Raw genomic sequence first — 17267 nt, 5'->3', positions numbered from 1 at the left:
CGCTCCAAAGCATCTCCTGTTTGCAAAATCAGCCCATCAGTGGCATGCCATTTTGGCCATCTAGTACAGTGTTTCTCAACCTTGGTAGCTTGAAGATGGGTGGACTTCAACTCCCAGAATCCCCCAGCCAGCAGCGCTCCAAAGCATCTCCTGTTTGCAAAATCAGCCCATCAGTGGCATGCCATTTTGGCCATCTAATACAGTGTTTCTCAGCCTTGGTAGCTTGAAGATGGGTGGACTTCAACTCCCAGAATCCCCCAGCCAGCAGCGCTCCAAAGCATCTCCTGTTTGCAAAATCAGCCCATCAGTGGCATGCCATTTTGGCCATCTAATACAGTGTTTCTCAGCCTTGGTAGCTTGAAGATGGGTGGACTTCAACTCCCAGAATCCCCCAGCCAGCAGCGCTCCAAAGCATCTCCTGTTTGCAAAATCAGCCCATCAGTGGCATGCCATTTTGGCCATCTAATACAGTGTTTCTCAACCTTGGTAGCTTGAAGATGGGTGGACTTCAACTCCCAGAATCCCCCAGCCAGCAGCGCTCCAAAGCATCTCCTGTTTGCAAAATCAGCCCATCAGTGGCATGCCATTTTGGCCATCTAATACAGTGTTTCTCAACCTTGGTAGCTTGAAGATGGGTGGACTTCAACTCCCAGAATCCCCCAGCCAGCAGCGCTGGCTGGGGAATTCTGGGAGTTGAAGTCCACCCATCTTCAAGCTTCCAAGGTTGGGAAACACTGATCTAGTAGGACTCCTTTGCCCCGTGCAAAGCTCAGCTGCGGTCCTACCATCAAACAGAACCCTGTAGGCGCAGAGATGGATCCTAGGAATAGCACAAAAGCTTCAAATATTTAATAGCTTCCCGTCCCTGATTTGCATCTTTCTAATCTGAGGCCTCAGATGGCAGAGAAGAGCAAAACAGGTCCATCTGTCTCTTTCCAGGCTTCACTCAAAAGAAAATCATTGGGCTGTAGCCTTGGCCATTAATAAATCCCCGACAGCTGGTAATGGAGGCGTGTGACTTCAACAGGACCTCTGTTCTTCCTGACAACCCAAACATCTCAATGTAGGCTTCTCAGCAATGTAGGCTTCCCATCACTGCAGGCTGAGAACTGGCCTTCAACCCGTGCGGGGAGGAGAGGGCGGGGGAAACAAAGCTTTGGGGAGGTTTCCTGCCTGTATTTCAGAGATTAAGTGGCATCAAAGGACAATGGCTGGACACCATCGAAGCTGATCTCAACCAGGCTCAAGGTTGACTCAGCCTTCCATCCTTCCGAGGTAAATAAAACGAGGACCCAGATTGTTGGGGGCAAGAGGCTGACTCTGTAAACTGATTAGAGAGAGCTGGAAAGCACTGTGAAGCGGTATAGAAGTCTAAGTGCTACTGCCCTTCCTTCCTTCCTCCCTCCCTCCCTCCCTCCTTCCTTCCTTCCTTCCTTCCTTCCTTCCTTCCTTCCTTCCTTCCTTCCTTCCTTCCTTCCTCCTTCTTCCTTCCCCTCCCTCCCTCCCTCCCAGTGATTAGAATGCAGTATTGCGTGCTAACTCTACCCACTGCCAGCAGTTCGATCCTGACCAACTGGCTCAAGGTTGACTCAGCCTTCCATCCTTCCGAGGTGGGTAAAATGAGGACCCAGATTGTTGGGGACAATAGGCTGACTCTGTAACCCCCTTAGAGAGGGCTGGAAAGCACTGTGAAGCGGTATAGAAGTCTAAGTGCTATTGCTATCTCAGCCAGAACAACGCCAAGAAGCAGTGCAAGATCGGAAGCTGTGGCCCACAGAGTCGCGTCGAGAGTCGGACACGGCTGAATGGATAACATCATCGTCATTAAGTGACCTGGAGATTTGTCCTTCACCGAGCTCTGCTGGAACATCCAGCATCTCTAGAAGTCAGGGAAAGCTCTTCCAGGATAAACACGTCATGACCATCAGTGGGAAGGTTTCATGGAAACCAGAAGCTACAGAAGATGGAACTGCATGATGAATAAAACGGATGAAGAACCTCCTTGATTGTTTCCGCTACAACTGCCATAATGATCAATCCAGGGGTGGCTTCTACTTACCTTTACTACCCGTTCACATTGCGCCAACGCGCGCTCTTCTGTGCATATACAGATCACCTATGATGACGTCTGGGTCAGTGGGTAGAGCCTCCTGCCGGTTTTACTACCGGTTCTTGCGAACCGGTCTGAACCAGAGGCAACCCACCATTGGATCAGTGCCTTTTCGTTCTTTAGCCATCCCCCAAACAAGGAAACAGCCCCCCCCCAAAAAAAATTAACGCTGATAAGTTACATTCAACCATGGCTTGTTCAATCAAACCTCATTGAACCAACTGGTGGGGTGTACAGAACAGCCCAGATCTGAACCCCCGTTTCACAAACCAGGGTTTACAGACCCCGCTGAGCCCAAAATCAAGGAAAACATGGCCACTTCTCACCCTGTGTGAATCTCCTCTTGGGTCAACCAGGGTTTCCTCCCCCCCACCCTACTGATAAACACCCAATAAGTCCTTTAGACAGCATTGTATTTGTGTTCAATATATTGTATTGCATCAAGTACAATGTATTCATGCAACTCTCCATTGGAACAAAAAAGCAACGTATTTTCAGGTATTCTTGCAAAATGTTTTATCCTCTTACAGCTGTGAGATTAAAATAAGCTCCTTTTGCATAAGCTCTTAGGAGATGTGCTACCTATGGCTCTTGAGCATCCGGTGACTCCAGGGCCTCCTTCTGTAGTCGGTCTGTCATTCTGCTGGGGGGCATCTACAAAAGATAGTTTCTTCCCACCCACCGCCCACTTTCCCGCCCTTCATCTCAATTCGATCTCACATCCAAGGTCCACCTAAACCTAGCTTTCTTCACCATCCAAATCAAAGTCCCATGTGCTTCTAAATCACTCAGACCACCAAGTCAACACTGGGGGGGAACCATAACAGTTGGGCTCAAGCCAGTGGTGAAATCCAATTTTTTTTTACTACCGGTTCTGTGGGGGTGACTTGGTGGGCATGGCATGGCTTGGTGGGCGTGGCAGGGGAAGGATATTGCAAAATCCCCATTCCCACCCCACTCCAGGGGAAGGATACTGCAAAATCTCCATTCCCACCCCACTCCAGGGGAAGGATACTGCAAAATCCCCATTCCCTCCCCACTCCAGGGGAAGGATACTGCAAAATCCCCATTCCTTCCCCACTCCAGGGGAAGGATACTGCAAAATCTCCATTCCCACCCCACTCCAGGGGAAGGATACTGCAAAATCTCCATTCTCACCCCACTCCAGGGGAAGGATACTGCAAAATCTCCACTCCCACCCCACTCTGGGGCAAGCCAGAGATGGTATTTGCCGGTTCTCCTAACTGCTGAAAATTTCCGCTACCGGTTCTCCAAAACCTGCTGAATAGCACCCCTGGACACTTCCATTACTAAATACCTACTAAACACGTACACCTGGTGTCTACGGTGTCAATCGTCTAAGTTAAGGTTGTCTCAAAGTTGCCTTTTTCCAAAAGGCGGATTGGGCTGGAAAACCTCCAAGGTCCCTTCCAACTCGGTTAATCTGCATGTGAGTTCAATGCAAGGTAAAGTGGTTAAGCACAAGTGACATCATCAACTCTACCGCAACCAACCCACCTTCTCTTTGCAAAGCGTCTCTCAATGCAAATTGCAAACTCAACCGGTTGTCCTGGTAAAGCTGGCATATGGCTTGGATTATTATTTTTTTCACACTTCCCAAAGGCTGAAGGGACACGCGAGTGTACAACCACCAAGTCAAAATCCCCAAGTCATGTCCCCACAGAGTTCTTGGTTTGGGGGCTGTCTAGTTGGTTGGGCTAGTCTTCTTCGTGGGGTCCAAGCAACCTTCTCTTGATCGCCTTCGGGGAGACCCTGCTCTCAGCCCAGAGGCTGCCAGGAGGGCTGGGAGCTTGGTAGCCCATTTGGTTGGGGTCCACCAAGTCCTTGGACAAGAGGATATAGATGGAGGGCACGTTCTTGTGGACAGTGAGGTGTTCGGGAGGTCCTTCCGACCTGGGTCCTTGGTTCTCCCACACTTCCACCAAGGTCCGGTATTGGAGCTTGGTGACCTGGTGGAGACCTCCCAACTTCCTCTTCATGATCTCCACGCAGGTGATGGTTTTGGTCACCGCCCGCCCGCAGCCGCTGAAGACAATCTGGCGGATCTCCTCTTTCTCCATCCTGGCCATGGCGAAGCCCATCAAGTTGCGGATTTTGCTGCCTTCCTTCACCTTCATCTCCACCACGTGCGGCGGCAGGTCGGAGAAAGGCAAGGGGCTGCCTTGCTCGGAAGTCTTCACCTTCCTGAAGTTCTCCATCCTGGACTGGACGGCTGCTGGAGGTCCAGCGGGGAAGAGGGCAGCGGCTGCTTCAGAACTCATCCTTTGGGTCGTCGGAGGACCCTCGGTCAGGGACGAGGTCCCGCCCGGCTCGGAGTCTCCCAGCTGCATCTCAGACCCCCAGGAAGGAGAAGACAACCTCGCTCAGGATCCAACCCGCCCAAGACTTCTCGAGGGAAAGACTCACCGGGAAGCCTCCCGATGCTCTGGAGATCTCCATGGCTTTCCTCCGGCTGGAAGGAGGTGGGGAGCCCGATTTCCCGCCCGCTGCGGCTCCCCTGCCTTCCGCAGCCTTCTCGCCTTCATCCTGGACCGACTTCGGTTTTCTGGAACCGTCCGACGACGATGGGAAGCAAGGTATCACGGCTTAAGCCGGGGAGAGCGCGGGATTTGAGGGGCCAATCCTCCACCTCTTCCAGAGTCCCGCTCAGCTTTTCCTGGCTGAGGGGGCAGAGCCCGTCCGACCACCGCCCGTCCGACTTCTCTGCCTCCGTCGAGGGGCGGCTGAGCGCCAGGACGGGGGTCCCGGCCAAATCTATCTATCTATCTATCTATCTATCTTCCTTCCTTCCTTCCTTCCTTCCTTCCTTCCTTCCTTCCTTCCTTCCTTTGCTTGTTTCCTTGCTTCCTTGCTCTTCCTTCCTTCCTTCCTTCCTTCCTTCCTTCCTTCCTTCCTTCCTTCCTTCCTTCCTTTGCTTGCTTCCTTGCTCTTCCTTCCTTCCTTCCTTCCTTCCTTCCTTCCTTCCTTCCTTCCTTCCTTCCTTCCTTCCTTCCTTCCTTCCTTTGCTTGCTTCCTTGCTTCCTTCCTTTGCTTCCTTTCCTTTCCTTCCTTCCCTTCCCTTCCGTGGCGCCCGGTGCCCTGCAAAGAGTCCCAGCGCGCTCTCGCCGTTTCGCTCGGCGGCGCCCGAGTCTTTCAGCGGCTCAAGGACGAGCGCTGGAGCTGCGCTGGGTTGCGAGCAGGCTGTGTGCGCAACTGGGAATCGCCCGTGTCAGCAAAGTGCAGGCGGCCGCGGTCCCTGCCTCGGAGGCGTCGCCGCCGCGCTCTCCCCGCCTCTCTCTCTCCAGGGAGAAAGAGCGAGCCCTCTGCCTGGGGGTGGGGGTGGGAGTGGGAGTGGGGGGGGGGTGAGGGCTCCAGGAAGGCACCTTTTTAACCAGCCCGGCAGGGTAGGACGAGGGCTGGGTGCGAAGGGGCAGGTGGTAGTGGGGAGTGATGGTCTACCTAGTAGGAAGGCTGGAAGCGTCTGGTTATTTGGGGAGAGGGGCTATGGGCTTGGCAAGGGTGTGTGTGTGTGTGTGTGTGTGTGTGTGTGGATGTGTGTCTGTTTAGCCTTGGGGACCCCGCCCACCCACCCGCGTTTTTGGAGCCCTTCCCTCCGAGTCTGGAAAGTCGGATCTTCTGCCCTTAGTAGAATTCCTTCTTTTTCGGGCTTGGAGGTGGGACTTGTCTACTGGTTTGGTGGCACTTCCCAAGACCTGAGTGAGTTCCATGGAGGACCAAGGGCTTCTCACCTACTGAGGTCAACTGACAGAAAATTCTTCTTCCTATAGTCCTCCCTCCTTCTCTTCACCTCCTCCTCCTCCTCCTCTTCGCTCCTCCTCCTCCTTCTCCTCCTCCTCCACCACCACCACCACCACTCCTTCTGCCCTTTCACCACCCCTCCACCTCCTTTTTCACCCCTCCTCTTCCTTCCCAAATCCCACTCCCTTCTAATACTGATGATGTTACCTAGTTGGGTAATAAAACGTCTGCAAGAAAACCACCAAGTTCCAAGAGCACCAAGGATTCCATAGTTGCCTCCCCCCTCCCCCCTCCTCTTCCTCTCCATAAACCCCTCTCCCTTCTGACACTGATGGTGTTACCTAGTTGGGTCATGAAACAACTGCAGGAAAACAAGCAAGCTCAGAGAACACCAAGGACCCCAAAGTTCTCTCCTCCTCCTCCTCCTCCTCTCCGCCAACCTCACTCAGTTCCAGCCCTGATGATGTTCCCTAGTTGGGTCATGAAATGCCTGTAAGAACATAACCAAGCTCAGAAGGAACCAAGAACCCCATTCTCCTTTTCCTCTTCCTCCTCCTTCCCTCTGCAAACCCCTTTCTCTTCTAGCCCTGACGAGGCTCCCCAGTTGGGTCTTGAAATGTTTGCAAGAAAACAACCCAGCTCATAAAGCACGCAGGACCCCCACCGTTCCATCCTGCGCTACAAATATTTTCTCTTCTATCACAAACTTCTAAAGGCCAAAATAAGTCATGGTGAAGTTCCAGGCAAGCTGTGATATACATTTTGTCAAAGGTGTCTTCTCCTTTGGGCAACGGAGAGAGATTTGTTCAAGGTTATCGTGGTGGTTCCTATCCCAGAAGAAAGAAAGAAAATTCATTCCTGTGACTTAATTCATCTAAGGCTTCTTTGAGGGAGGCTGCTGCACTCCAGGCTAAGAAGAAACAGTTGAAAGATGGATAAACCGTGCAGGAGTATTGATTTGCAATTGAGATATCAGCTGCACGGAGCCCTCAGGGCTGTTTTTATGCCTCTCTCGGAGATTGTCAATCTCTCCCTTTTGACTGCCAAGAACCTGGATGGAATTTGGGCATTTTCAGACAAGCGTCAAAGCAACCCAATGCTTTCTTTCATCTCCACAAGCTGTTCCACTGGTTAATTGTCCTCACTGTTAGGAAGTTTCTCCTTAATTCCAGGTTGCTTCTCTTCCTTGATTAGTTTCCAACCTTTGTTTCTTGTCCTGCCCTTCGGTGCTTTGGAGAATAAGTTGACACTCCCCCCCCCTTCTTTGTGGCAGCCCCTCAAATACCGAAACACCGCTATCATGAACATGGCCTAGACTTGTGATTAGGCAGTTTGGGCAGTTTTATCAACCTTTTGAACAAACAAATAGATTTATATCCTAGTAGGCGTAGGATGGGTTGCACATGGATTAGAGAACAAACAAAAATGTACAATGTCATCAAAAGAGTAAACGAATTGCAATGGAAATCGCTTTTCGATGCAAGGCCTTGGCGAGCCAAATAAATTAAAAAAAAAATGACATATTGCTTGCTTTGATAAAGCATGGCAATTACATAGCATGCTTGACCTATATTTCAGTTAGCAGCTGAATCTCTGGCTTCATTTGGATCCGTCTGAACTGCTGTTTACTAAACATCTCCAATTGGTCTCTATGTATGTGCGTATTCTAAGCCATCTATTTGGGATACTGCTAAATTTTACTACGGCTACTACTAATGCTACCGCTAATCCCCCATTTTTAAGACTAGCCAATGCCGTGGTCTTGTACGGTTGCCAGCAAATTGGCTCAGCTCCTCGGCTCCTAAGCTGAGCGGAGTTTATGCACAGCTAGGGCATTCTCCCTTAAAGATGCTCCTTCGGTCCGTGTTGTGATAATGAGCAAAGAGTAGCTGTAATAATATAGATCACGTTTATGTTGGATGCTTCTTGATTGCCCTCTGCTTTTAATTGTTATTGTGCTTACCAGCCAGCCGGCATCCCTTCTCGTGAAAGGGCAGCAGCTCTCTAAATTTGCTAAATAAATAATTACACAGGGCTCACATAAAAGGAAGATTGTGAACTTGTGATTACACCAGAAATGAATTCAATGGCTTAGTGATACACCACGATCAAGAAAGGAGGAAGGAAGGAAGGAAGGGAGGGAGGGAGGGAGGGAGGGAGAAAAAAGGAGGGAGGGAGGAAGGAAGGAAGGAGGAGGAAGGAAGGAAGGAAAGAAGGAAGAAAAAGGGAGGGAGGAAGGGAGGAAGGAAGGGAGGAAGGGAGAGAGGAGGGAAAAGGGAGAGAGGGAGAAAGGAAGGAAGGAAGGAAAAGGGAGGAAGGAAGGGAAGAAAAGGGTGGGAGGAAGGGAGGAAGGAAAAGGAAGGGAGGGATGGAGGAAGGAAGGAAGAAAAAGGGAGGGAGGGAGGAAGGAAAAGAGGAGGGAGGAAGGAAAAGGGAGGAAGGGAGGAAGGGAGGAGGGAGGAAGGAAAAGGGAGGTAGGTAGGAAGGAAGAAGGAAGGAAGGAGAAAGGAGGGAGGGAGGGAGGAAGGAAGGGAGGAAGGAAAAGGGAGGGAGGGAGGGAGGGAGGGAGGGAGGAAGGAAGGAAGGAAGGAAGGAAGGAAGGAAGGAAGGAAGGAAGGAAGGAAGGAAGGAAGATAGAAAGAAAAGGGAGCGTGAAGCTGTCATCTTAAATAAGAAATGCAAAGTGGTTTCCATCGGTGCCGCTGATGGAAATAAATTGCTAGGTGGGTCATAGCAGAAAGGAATTTATAAAGCAATTGCTTTTGAAAGAAGAAGTAATCTCCAAGTTATTCCCCGCTGGAATAAACAGGCACGTCAATGGCCAAGGCTGACTTTGTTTCTCCCTCCAGTTGAAAAGGATTCTGAAATGTGCAGACTAACCCACCCCGCTGGATGTCTCAAGAACAAAACTGAACAAGCTCTTACAAAACACTTGGAACACAGCATCCAGTTTTGGCCGCCACAATATGAAAAAAATAAAGAGAGAGATGCGGAGACTCTGGAAAGAGTGCAGAGAAGAGCAACAAAGAGGATTAGGGGACCGGAGGCTAAAAGATATGAAGAACGGTTGCAGGACTTGGGTATGTCGGATTTAATGAAAAGAAGGACTAGGGGTGACATGATAGCAGGGTTCCAATATTTGAGGGGCTGCCACAAAGAAGAGGGGGTCAACCTAAGGCAAAACAAGAAGCAATGGGTGGAAACTAATCAAGGAGAGAAGCAACCTGGAACTAAGGAGAAATTTCCTGACAGTGAGAACAATTAATCAGTGGGAAAACTTGGCTTCAGAAGTTGTGGATGCTTCATTCCTGGAGGTTTTTAAGAAGAGACTGGACAGCCATTTGTCTGAAATTATATAGGTTTCCTGCTTGAGCAGGGGGTCGGACTAGATGACCTCCAAGGTCCCTTCCAACTCTGTTATTCCTGTTAAAAGCTCATTTCCGAGGAATTCTTTCTCCATCTCAAGCTGCCTCTGGTTCTTTCCCCTCGCCAATCGAGCGGTCCTTGGTGGTGTGTGGGAATGTCCACAGTTTTTTTAATATTCCAAGGAAGGCCACCCCATTATGCAATGGGTTGCCTGCTTTTTTTATTTTAATTTTTTTAAAAAAAAAATTGGTGGCAGAAGCAATATTTGTTTTGTTTTATTGTTGGAACATCATCGACAGAGATTAGAGTTTGGTTGGGAAATCGCAGGGGAAGAATAGATAGAAATGGAGCTGAAATGGAACTTTCCAGATGGCAGCTCTTTGTAGGCTTCTCCTCAAGGGAGCTATGGTAATATTGGTCAGGGGTGGGTGGGGCTAAAAAGAATGGGGGCGGGACCAGAGCCAAGTGGGTTGGGGCCAAGCTCTCCCTTCCTTCCTTCTGGTCCCATCTACACTCTTATCACAGACAGACTGGCAGAGAGAGAGAGAGAGACAGAGACAGACAGACAGACAGACAGACAGACAGACAGATGGACAGACGGGATTGGATGGATGGATGGATGGATAAATGGATAGATAAATAGATATAGATGGATATAGAGATAGATAGATAGATAGACAGATAGATAGATAGATAGATGGAGGGATGGAAGGATGGATAGATATAGATGGATATAGACATAGATAGATGATAGATGGATAGACTGATAGATACCGGTAGATAGAGAGATACTGATAGATAGATAAATAGATACTGATAGATGATAGATGATAGATAGATAGATAGATAGATAGATAGATAGATAGATAGATGATAGATAGATAGATAGATAGATGATAGATAGATAGATAGATAGATAGATAGATGATAGATAGATAGATAGATAGATAGATAGATGATAGATAGATAGATAGATAGATAGATAGATAGATAGATAGTTAGATAGATAGATAGATAGATAGATAGATAGATAGATTGATGGAAGGATGGATAGATATAGATGGATATAGACATAGATAGATGATAGATGGATAGACTGATAGATACCGGTAGATAAAGAGATACTGATAGATAGCTAAATAGATACCGATAGATGATAGATAGATAGATAGAAGGATGGAAGGATGGATAAGACATAGATAGATGATAGATGGATAGACTGACAGATACCGGTAGATAAATAGATACTGATAGATAGATAAATAGATACTGATAGATGATAGATAGATAGATAGATAGATAGATAGATAGATAGATAGATGATAGATAGATAGATAGATAGATAGATAGATAGATAGATAGATAGAAAGAAGGATGGAAGGATGGAAGGATGGATAGATATAGATGGATATAGACACAGATAGATGATAGATGGATAGACTGATAGACTGATAGATACCGGTAGATAAATAGATACTGATAGATGATAGATAGATAGATAGATAGATAGATAGATAGATAGATAGATAGATAGAATAACTTTATTGTCACTTTGAATGTACACTAATCCGCATACATTAAAATGAAATTTCATTGCCTACAGCTCTCAAAGGGTCACCCCCTCCAATACCCACTACATAACCCTGACAAAACTTTGTACCATAATACAAAATAAAGACACAATTTTGTATTTCATTTGTATTTTGTATTTGTAAATAAATAACACAATTTTGTATTTATTTCATACAAAATTAGGCACCTACCCACGATAGATTATATCAGCGGTCACCAACCTTTTCATCGCCGCGGACCGCTCTCTTCCCAGGATCCTTTGCGCTGCAGCGGCCGGCGGCCTGGTGCCGGCCCAGGAGCCTTTGCGGAGCCTTTGCGCACGGCCCAGGAGCCCTTGCGCTGCAGCGGCCGGCGGCCCGGTGCCAGGTACTCCACGGCCCGGCACCGGTCCGCGGACCGGGGGTTGGGGACCACTGGATTATATGATACAGAGAAAGATTTGTTTCCCCATTCTAGCATCGGGCGAGCAAATCCGTTGGGCCGCTGCCTAACTTTCCGCCCGCCTACCCACCCCCTACAGCCAGGTGCAAACCTATTCACTCCTTTCCCACCCACTCTCCACCCGAACAAGGAGGCTTGATTGGCTATATACAAATCCACAGCAACGCTGGCATTTCATCACCTGGCTTAACAAACTCTCTCTTCCCCCCTCCCCCCCTTTTTTGCAGCCTGCTAAACAAGGACAACCGTCTGCAATCATGTTAAACAGTTTCCACCTCACTGAAGTCCATTGGGCCGGCGCTTTTCCCTCCATAAGGCGAGCAATTTAGGAAAGAGGAGGAGGAGGAGAAGAGGGGAGGGGGGCTGCTAATGACTCCCAGCCTTTGCTTTCCAGTCTGCTTCCCCTTCTAACTCTCCCCGCAGCGCTTAAAATGTAAATGAATTTCATTATTAGCAGCTTCATCCTCTAATTGCCATCCAGAGCCATTCATTACTCTGTCAGCTTATTGGATGGAGGACAACAGCCAGACTGAAAAGCTGAAATGAGCTCAAGCAAAAAATAAAATGAAATTAAATTAAAAATATCCCCCCCCCCCACAAACCTTAGACAAGATGGGATGGATTTGGGGCGATGCAAACTGGCAGACAAGGGTGGGGGGGGGGATAAAGGAGATTGGGGGAATTGCTGGATTGATTTAAACGAGGAGAGGCTGGAGAAAACGGGAGGGAGGGATTAAAATGGAGGATGGAGAAGAGTTTGTTCTTTTCTCTCGGTTCGGTGAGCTGGCTATCTAACATTTTGCTTCCTGACCCGGCCTAAGCTTTCCTGAACCTTTGCTTTAAAAGAAAATTTTAAAAAACTGGATGGTATTGTAGAAAGTTAGCACCCGCCCCTCTCCTAGAAGAATGAAATATTTTGGGAAATATGATAAAAGGCAGAATGCACGAGTCAAAAAGAGGGCTGTGAAAATATCTACAGACCCCTCGCATCCTGGACATAAACTGTTTCAACTCCTACCCTCAAAACGACGCTATAGAGCACTGCACACCAGAACAACTAGACACAAGGACAGTTTTTCCCCGAACGCCATCACTCTGCTAAACAAATAATTCCCTCAACACTGTCGAACTATTCACTAAGTCTGTATTACTAATATTCTTCTCTTCCTTACTAGTATCTATCTCTTCCCACTTGGGGTCTCCAAACTATGGCAAAAGCTGATTCTCGGGGATTTCAGGCCAGGGTTGGCCTCGAAGCTGCCCTAGATTATGGGGATGGAATTGAGCAAAAAATTGGCATCTCTGCTGCCAAGTTTTACACACAAATACACACACACAGAACAGAGACAGACCCCGTTCAATTTTAAGATGGAAGCAGGAGGAACTTTGAGACAAACTGTTACTTTTCCCAACCTTAAAAAGGACCAAACTCATGAACTGAGATTCAGAGGTTTCAGACCAGTTTTAACAAATTCCGTCACATCGCTTAATAAATTTCATGGAGTAGCAGTGTTTTCTTTCTTATATTTAGGTTTTTTTTTTTAAAAAAAAAAAAAACTTTTACTTGCTATGATCCTTTCCTTTCCTTTCCTTTCCTTTCCTTTCCTTTCCTTTCCTTTCCTTTCCTTTCCTTTCCTTTCCTTTCCTTTCCTTTCCTTTCCTTTCCTTCCTCCTTATTATCTTCCTTTCCTTTCCTCCTTATTATCTTCCTTCCCTTCCCTTCCCTTCCCTTCCCTTCCCTTCCCTTCCTTCCCTTCTTTCCTTTCCTTTCCTTTCCTTTCCTTTCCTTTCCTTTCCTTTCCTTTCCTTTCCTTTCCTTTCCTTCCTCTTTATTATCTTCCTTTCCTTTCCTCCTTATTATCTTCCTTCCCTTCCCTTCCCTTCCCTTCCTTCCCTTCTTTCCTTTCCTTTCCTTTCCTTTCCTTTCCTTTCCTTTCCTTTCCTTTCCTTTCCTTTCCTTTCCTTTCCTTTCCTTCTTCCCTTCCCTTCCCTCCGCTCCCCTCCCCTCCTTTCCTTTCCTTTCCTTTCCTTTCCTTTCCTTTCCTTTCCTTTCCTTTCCTTTCCTTTCCTTTCCTTTCCTTTCCTTTCCTTTCCTTTCCTTCTTCCCTTCCCTCCCCTCCCCTCCCCTCCCCTCCTTTCCTTTCCTTTCCTTTCCTCCCTCCCTCCCTCCCTCCCTCCCTCCCTTCCCTGCTGCTATAATAACTAAGATGCACAAAAGACTCAACTCGAAATATTATCAGTTGAAAACCTAGCCAAAGAGAGCAGTATACTGTAACCAGATCACTAACCCTCCCCGTTTCCTTCCATTCCATCCCTCCTGTCCTTTTTATCAGGGCAATATGGAAAGTTGGCGCATCCGATACAGAAGCATTGGCACTGGGCACCTGGTGCCTTTCTATCTGTGCCTGGCATCAGCCCTTGGATCTCCATCTAAGGTTGCACTGAGAGGCCGTTGAATACGCTCTTGCTGAGTCCCAGACAGAGCAGTTGGTAGCCCTCTTGGCAGAATAACAGAACAACAGACTTACAGAGTTGAAGGGGACCTTGGAGGTCTTCTAGTCCACCCCCGCTGTTCAAACAGGAAGCCCTAAACTATTTCAGACAAATGTTGTCCATGACGTTTCTCTGGTCGTGAGCGACAATGCTGGAGGAGAGAATCCCAACACCGGGAAGGTTCTAAGTTGGGGAAGGCTCATACAACACATGCATCCAACATATACAGGTAGTCCTTGACTTACAACTATTCGTTCAGTGACCGAAGTTGTAACGGCACTTAAAAAAGTGACTTATGACCATTTTTCACATGATCGAAATTCAAATGTTTGGCAACTAGCATGTATTTTTTTTTTAAATTAGATTTATATGCCGCCCTTCTCCGGAGACTCAGGGCGGTATTTATGATGGTTGCGGCATCCTGGGTTGTGTGAGTGTCACCCGATCCCCATTTTCCAATTTTCCCAGCCAGTTTCCAACCAGCAATGTCCACTGGGGGAAAATCTGGATTGGCTTACGATTGCGTGATTCATGTAACAACGGCGGCAAAAAGGATTGTAAAATCGAGTGCGACTCATCGCCTTGCTTAGCAATGGAAATTCTGGTCCCAATTGTCGCCGTAAGTCGAGGACGACATGTTCTCCCTCTTGAATAAATAATTGAGTAAGTAATGCAGAGTAAGAAAGTGAATGAAGGAAGTAACGTCTGCCACCTAGTGGTCACAAGGAGACCTTCACCAGGCGACTCTGGGCTGCTTACATTACAATAAACATCTCTCTTTCTCTCTATATATATGTATCGATATCTATCGATACCTATACCTATACCTATCTATCTATCTATCTATCTATCTATCTATCTATCTATCTATCTATCTCTTATCTCTTATCTCTCTTATCTATATCTGTCTTTATCTCTCTCTCGCTCTCTTATCTATCTTATCTATCGTCTGTCTTTATATCTATCTGTCTGTCTGTCTGTCTGTCTGTCTGTCTGTCTGTCTGTCTATCTATCTATCTATCTATCTATCAATCTATTTATCCCATATATCTATATATCATCTCTCTCTCTCATCAATCTATCCCTATCTCTGTCTGTCTATGTATCTATGTATATGTATCTATGTATCTATCTGTCTATCTATCTATCTATCTATCTATCTATCTATCTATCTATCTATCTTCTCTCTCTCTGTCATCCCTCTCTCTCTCTCTTTCTCTCCCTACACATAAATACACACACACACACACACACACACAGATACACACAGACACACACACACACACAGCTCTACAGAGAATCATTAAAACTGCCCAGAATATCATCGGGCTCCAGCTACCAGCCCTGGATGACATCTTCGAATCTCGCTGTTTGAGGAAGTTGCATAACATTCTCAGAGACTCTTCTCATCCTGCTTACAATCTTTTTGGACTGTTGCCTTCTGGCAGAAGATACGGAACAATTAAAACTCGGACCACACGTTTTCTGAATAGTTTTTATCCCAGAGCTATAATTGCACTCAACAATGGACTAAAGGGCCCCATCAGTGAGCTGTTAGCATTACTTGGTCTGTTGTGTGGATGTTTGGGTGGTTTAGAGGTGGGGAATTTGCGGTGGGTGGGATTGGGGATTGTTATGTGTGTTGGACCTGGTCTTTGGGTGTTAAGTGAATTTCATTGTATGGGTATACTGTGTATACACGTACAATGACAACAAAGTTATTATTATAATTATTATTATTATATACAAGTAATTCTCAACTTACAACAGTTCATTTAATGACCCAAGTTACCTCTGCACTGAAAAAAAGCGACTTATGGATGGTTTTTCACACCCTTGCAGCATCCCCATGATCAAAATTCAAAGTCTTGGAAACTGACTCATGACGGTTGAAGTGTCCCGGGGGTTTTTGCAACCTTCCGATGAGCAAAGTCCATGGGGAAGCCCAATTCACTTAACAACCGTTTTATCAACTTAACAATGGTGGTGATTTTCTGAACACCTGTGGTAAGAAAAAGTCCTAAAATGGGTGGAAACTCAATGAATGTCTCACTTAGTGACATAAACCTGGGGCTCCATTGTGGTTGTAAGTTGAGGACTCCCTGTATATAGAATCACCTTAAAATTGCAATGAAATAGAAGCTATAACTAAAGATGGGAAGGAAAGGAAGCAGAATGTTTAGGGAAAGGGGTAATTGGCCAACCACCTCTGGTGTGTCCCAAAGCTGCTTTTTCAGGATGCAACCGGACTTTCCTTTTTTTTTTTCTTTTTAAGATATTTCACTTCTCCTCCAAGGAGCTTCTTCAGCTCTGACTGGATGGTGGGGAAGGGAAGGATTTATACTCCTCGCAGACAGCTGGTCGTTTGCATCCTTTTAGGCGAAGCGAATAGAATTCTTTATTGGCCAAGTGTGATTGGACACACAAGGAATTTGTCTTTGGTGCCTATGCTCTCAGTGTACATAAAAGACAAGATACGTTCATCAAGAATCATAAAATTTTTATTGGTGAATTTTATGGGTAAGGGGTTTTAAATTGGGGAAAGCCATTAGGGATTTAATTTTGTTTTAAATGTATTTTAATGTTTATATTGTATGTTTTTTAATCTTGGCTGTTCACCACCCCGAGTCCTTCGGGAGAGGGGGCGGTATAAAAATTTTAAAAATAAATAAATAAATAAATAAATAAATAAATAAATAAATAAATAAATAAGGTACAACACTTAATGATAGTCATAGGGTACAAATAAGCAATCAGGAAACAATATCAATATAAATCGTAAGGATTCAAGCAACAAAGTTACAGTCATACAGTCCTAAGTGGGAGGAGATGGGTGGTGGGAACGATGAGAAGATTAATAGTAGTGCAGACTTAGTGAATAGTTTGACAGTGTTGAGGGAATGATTTGTTTAGCAGAGTGATGGCGTTCGGGAAAAAACTGTCCTTGTGTCTAGTTGTTCCGGTGTGCAATGCCCTATAGCGTCATTTTGAAGGTAGGAGTTGAAACAGTTTATGTCCAGGATGCGAGGGGTCTGTAGATATTTTCACAGCCCTCTTTTTGACTCCTGCAGGATACAGGTCCTCAATTCAGAGAGCCTGTTGAGGCCACTCGGAGGTTTGTCTGTGTCCTCAGGGTCACCTGAGTAGTGCTAATGGTTCCTGTCGTCTGCAATTCTCCCACCCCCCGGAAATCCGTTCATACTCCCACACCATTGAAAGGGTCTTCAACCCAAATTGCATAGCATACCTCCGGGAATGATATTCCCCCATTATTAGGGACCCAAGCCAACTGGCAGATGCCAAAACTTCAAAGCTCTTGCGTGGAAAATCAGGAGGGTGGGAAATAGATCATTTATTCCTCCCCCAGCTTTCTACTTGAAGACCCCCACTCAACCCCTGTCCTTGTTATTGGAAATCCGGTAAACAAGCCCACAAGCCCCGCCCCCTTTCCCCTGGCAAGCCCCGCCCCTCCGCCCCTCCCGAGCGCGTCAGCACCCTGGACAGCGCCGAGAGCTCCGCTTCGCTC

The 17267-nt window shown here is 46.8% G+C and overlaps 1 protein-coding gene across 1 annotated transcript; it reads right to left on the bottom strand.

Annotated features, from left to right (window-relative positions):
* Nucleotides 1-3066: 3066 nt before the first annotated feature.
* Nucleotides 3067-4627, bottom strand: RPP25 (ribonuclease P/MRP subunit p25). Its single transcript, XM_034406775.3, has one exon. The coding sequence runs from the start codon at nucleotides 4459-4461 to the stop codon at nucleotides 3829-3831; it is 633 nt and encodes a 210-aa protein (XP_034262666.3). The 5' UTR covers nucleotides 4462-4627; the 3' UTR covers nucleotides 3067-3828.
* Nucleotides 4628-17267: the final 12640 nt, after the last annotated feature.

The sequence above is a fragment of the Pantherophis guttatus genome, chromosome 13 (assembly GCF_059756535.1).
Source record: "Pantherophis guttatus breed Tessera chromosome 13, ASM5975653v1, whole genome shotgun sequence".
Taxonomy (NCBI): Eukaryota; Metazoa; Chordata; class Lepidosauria; order Squamata; family Colubridae; genus Pantherophis; species Pantherophis guttatus.
This window is presented reverse-complemented; position numbering and strand designations above follow the sequence as displayed.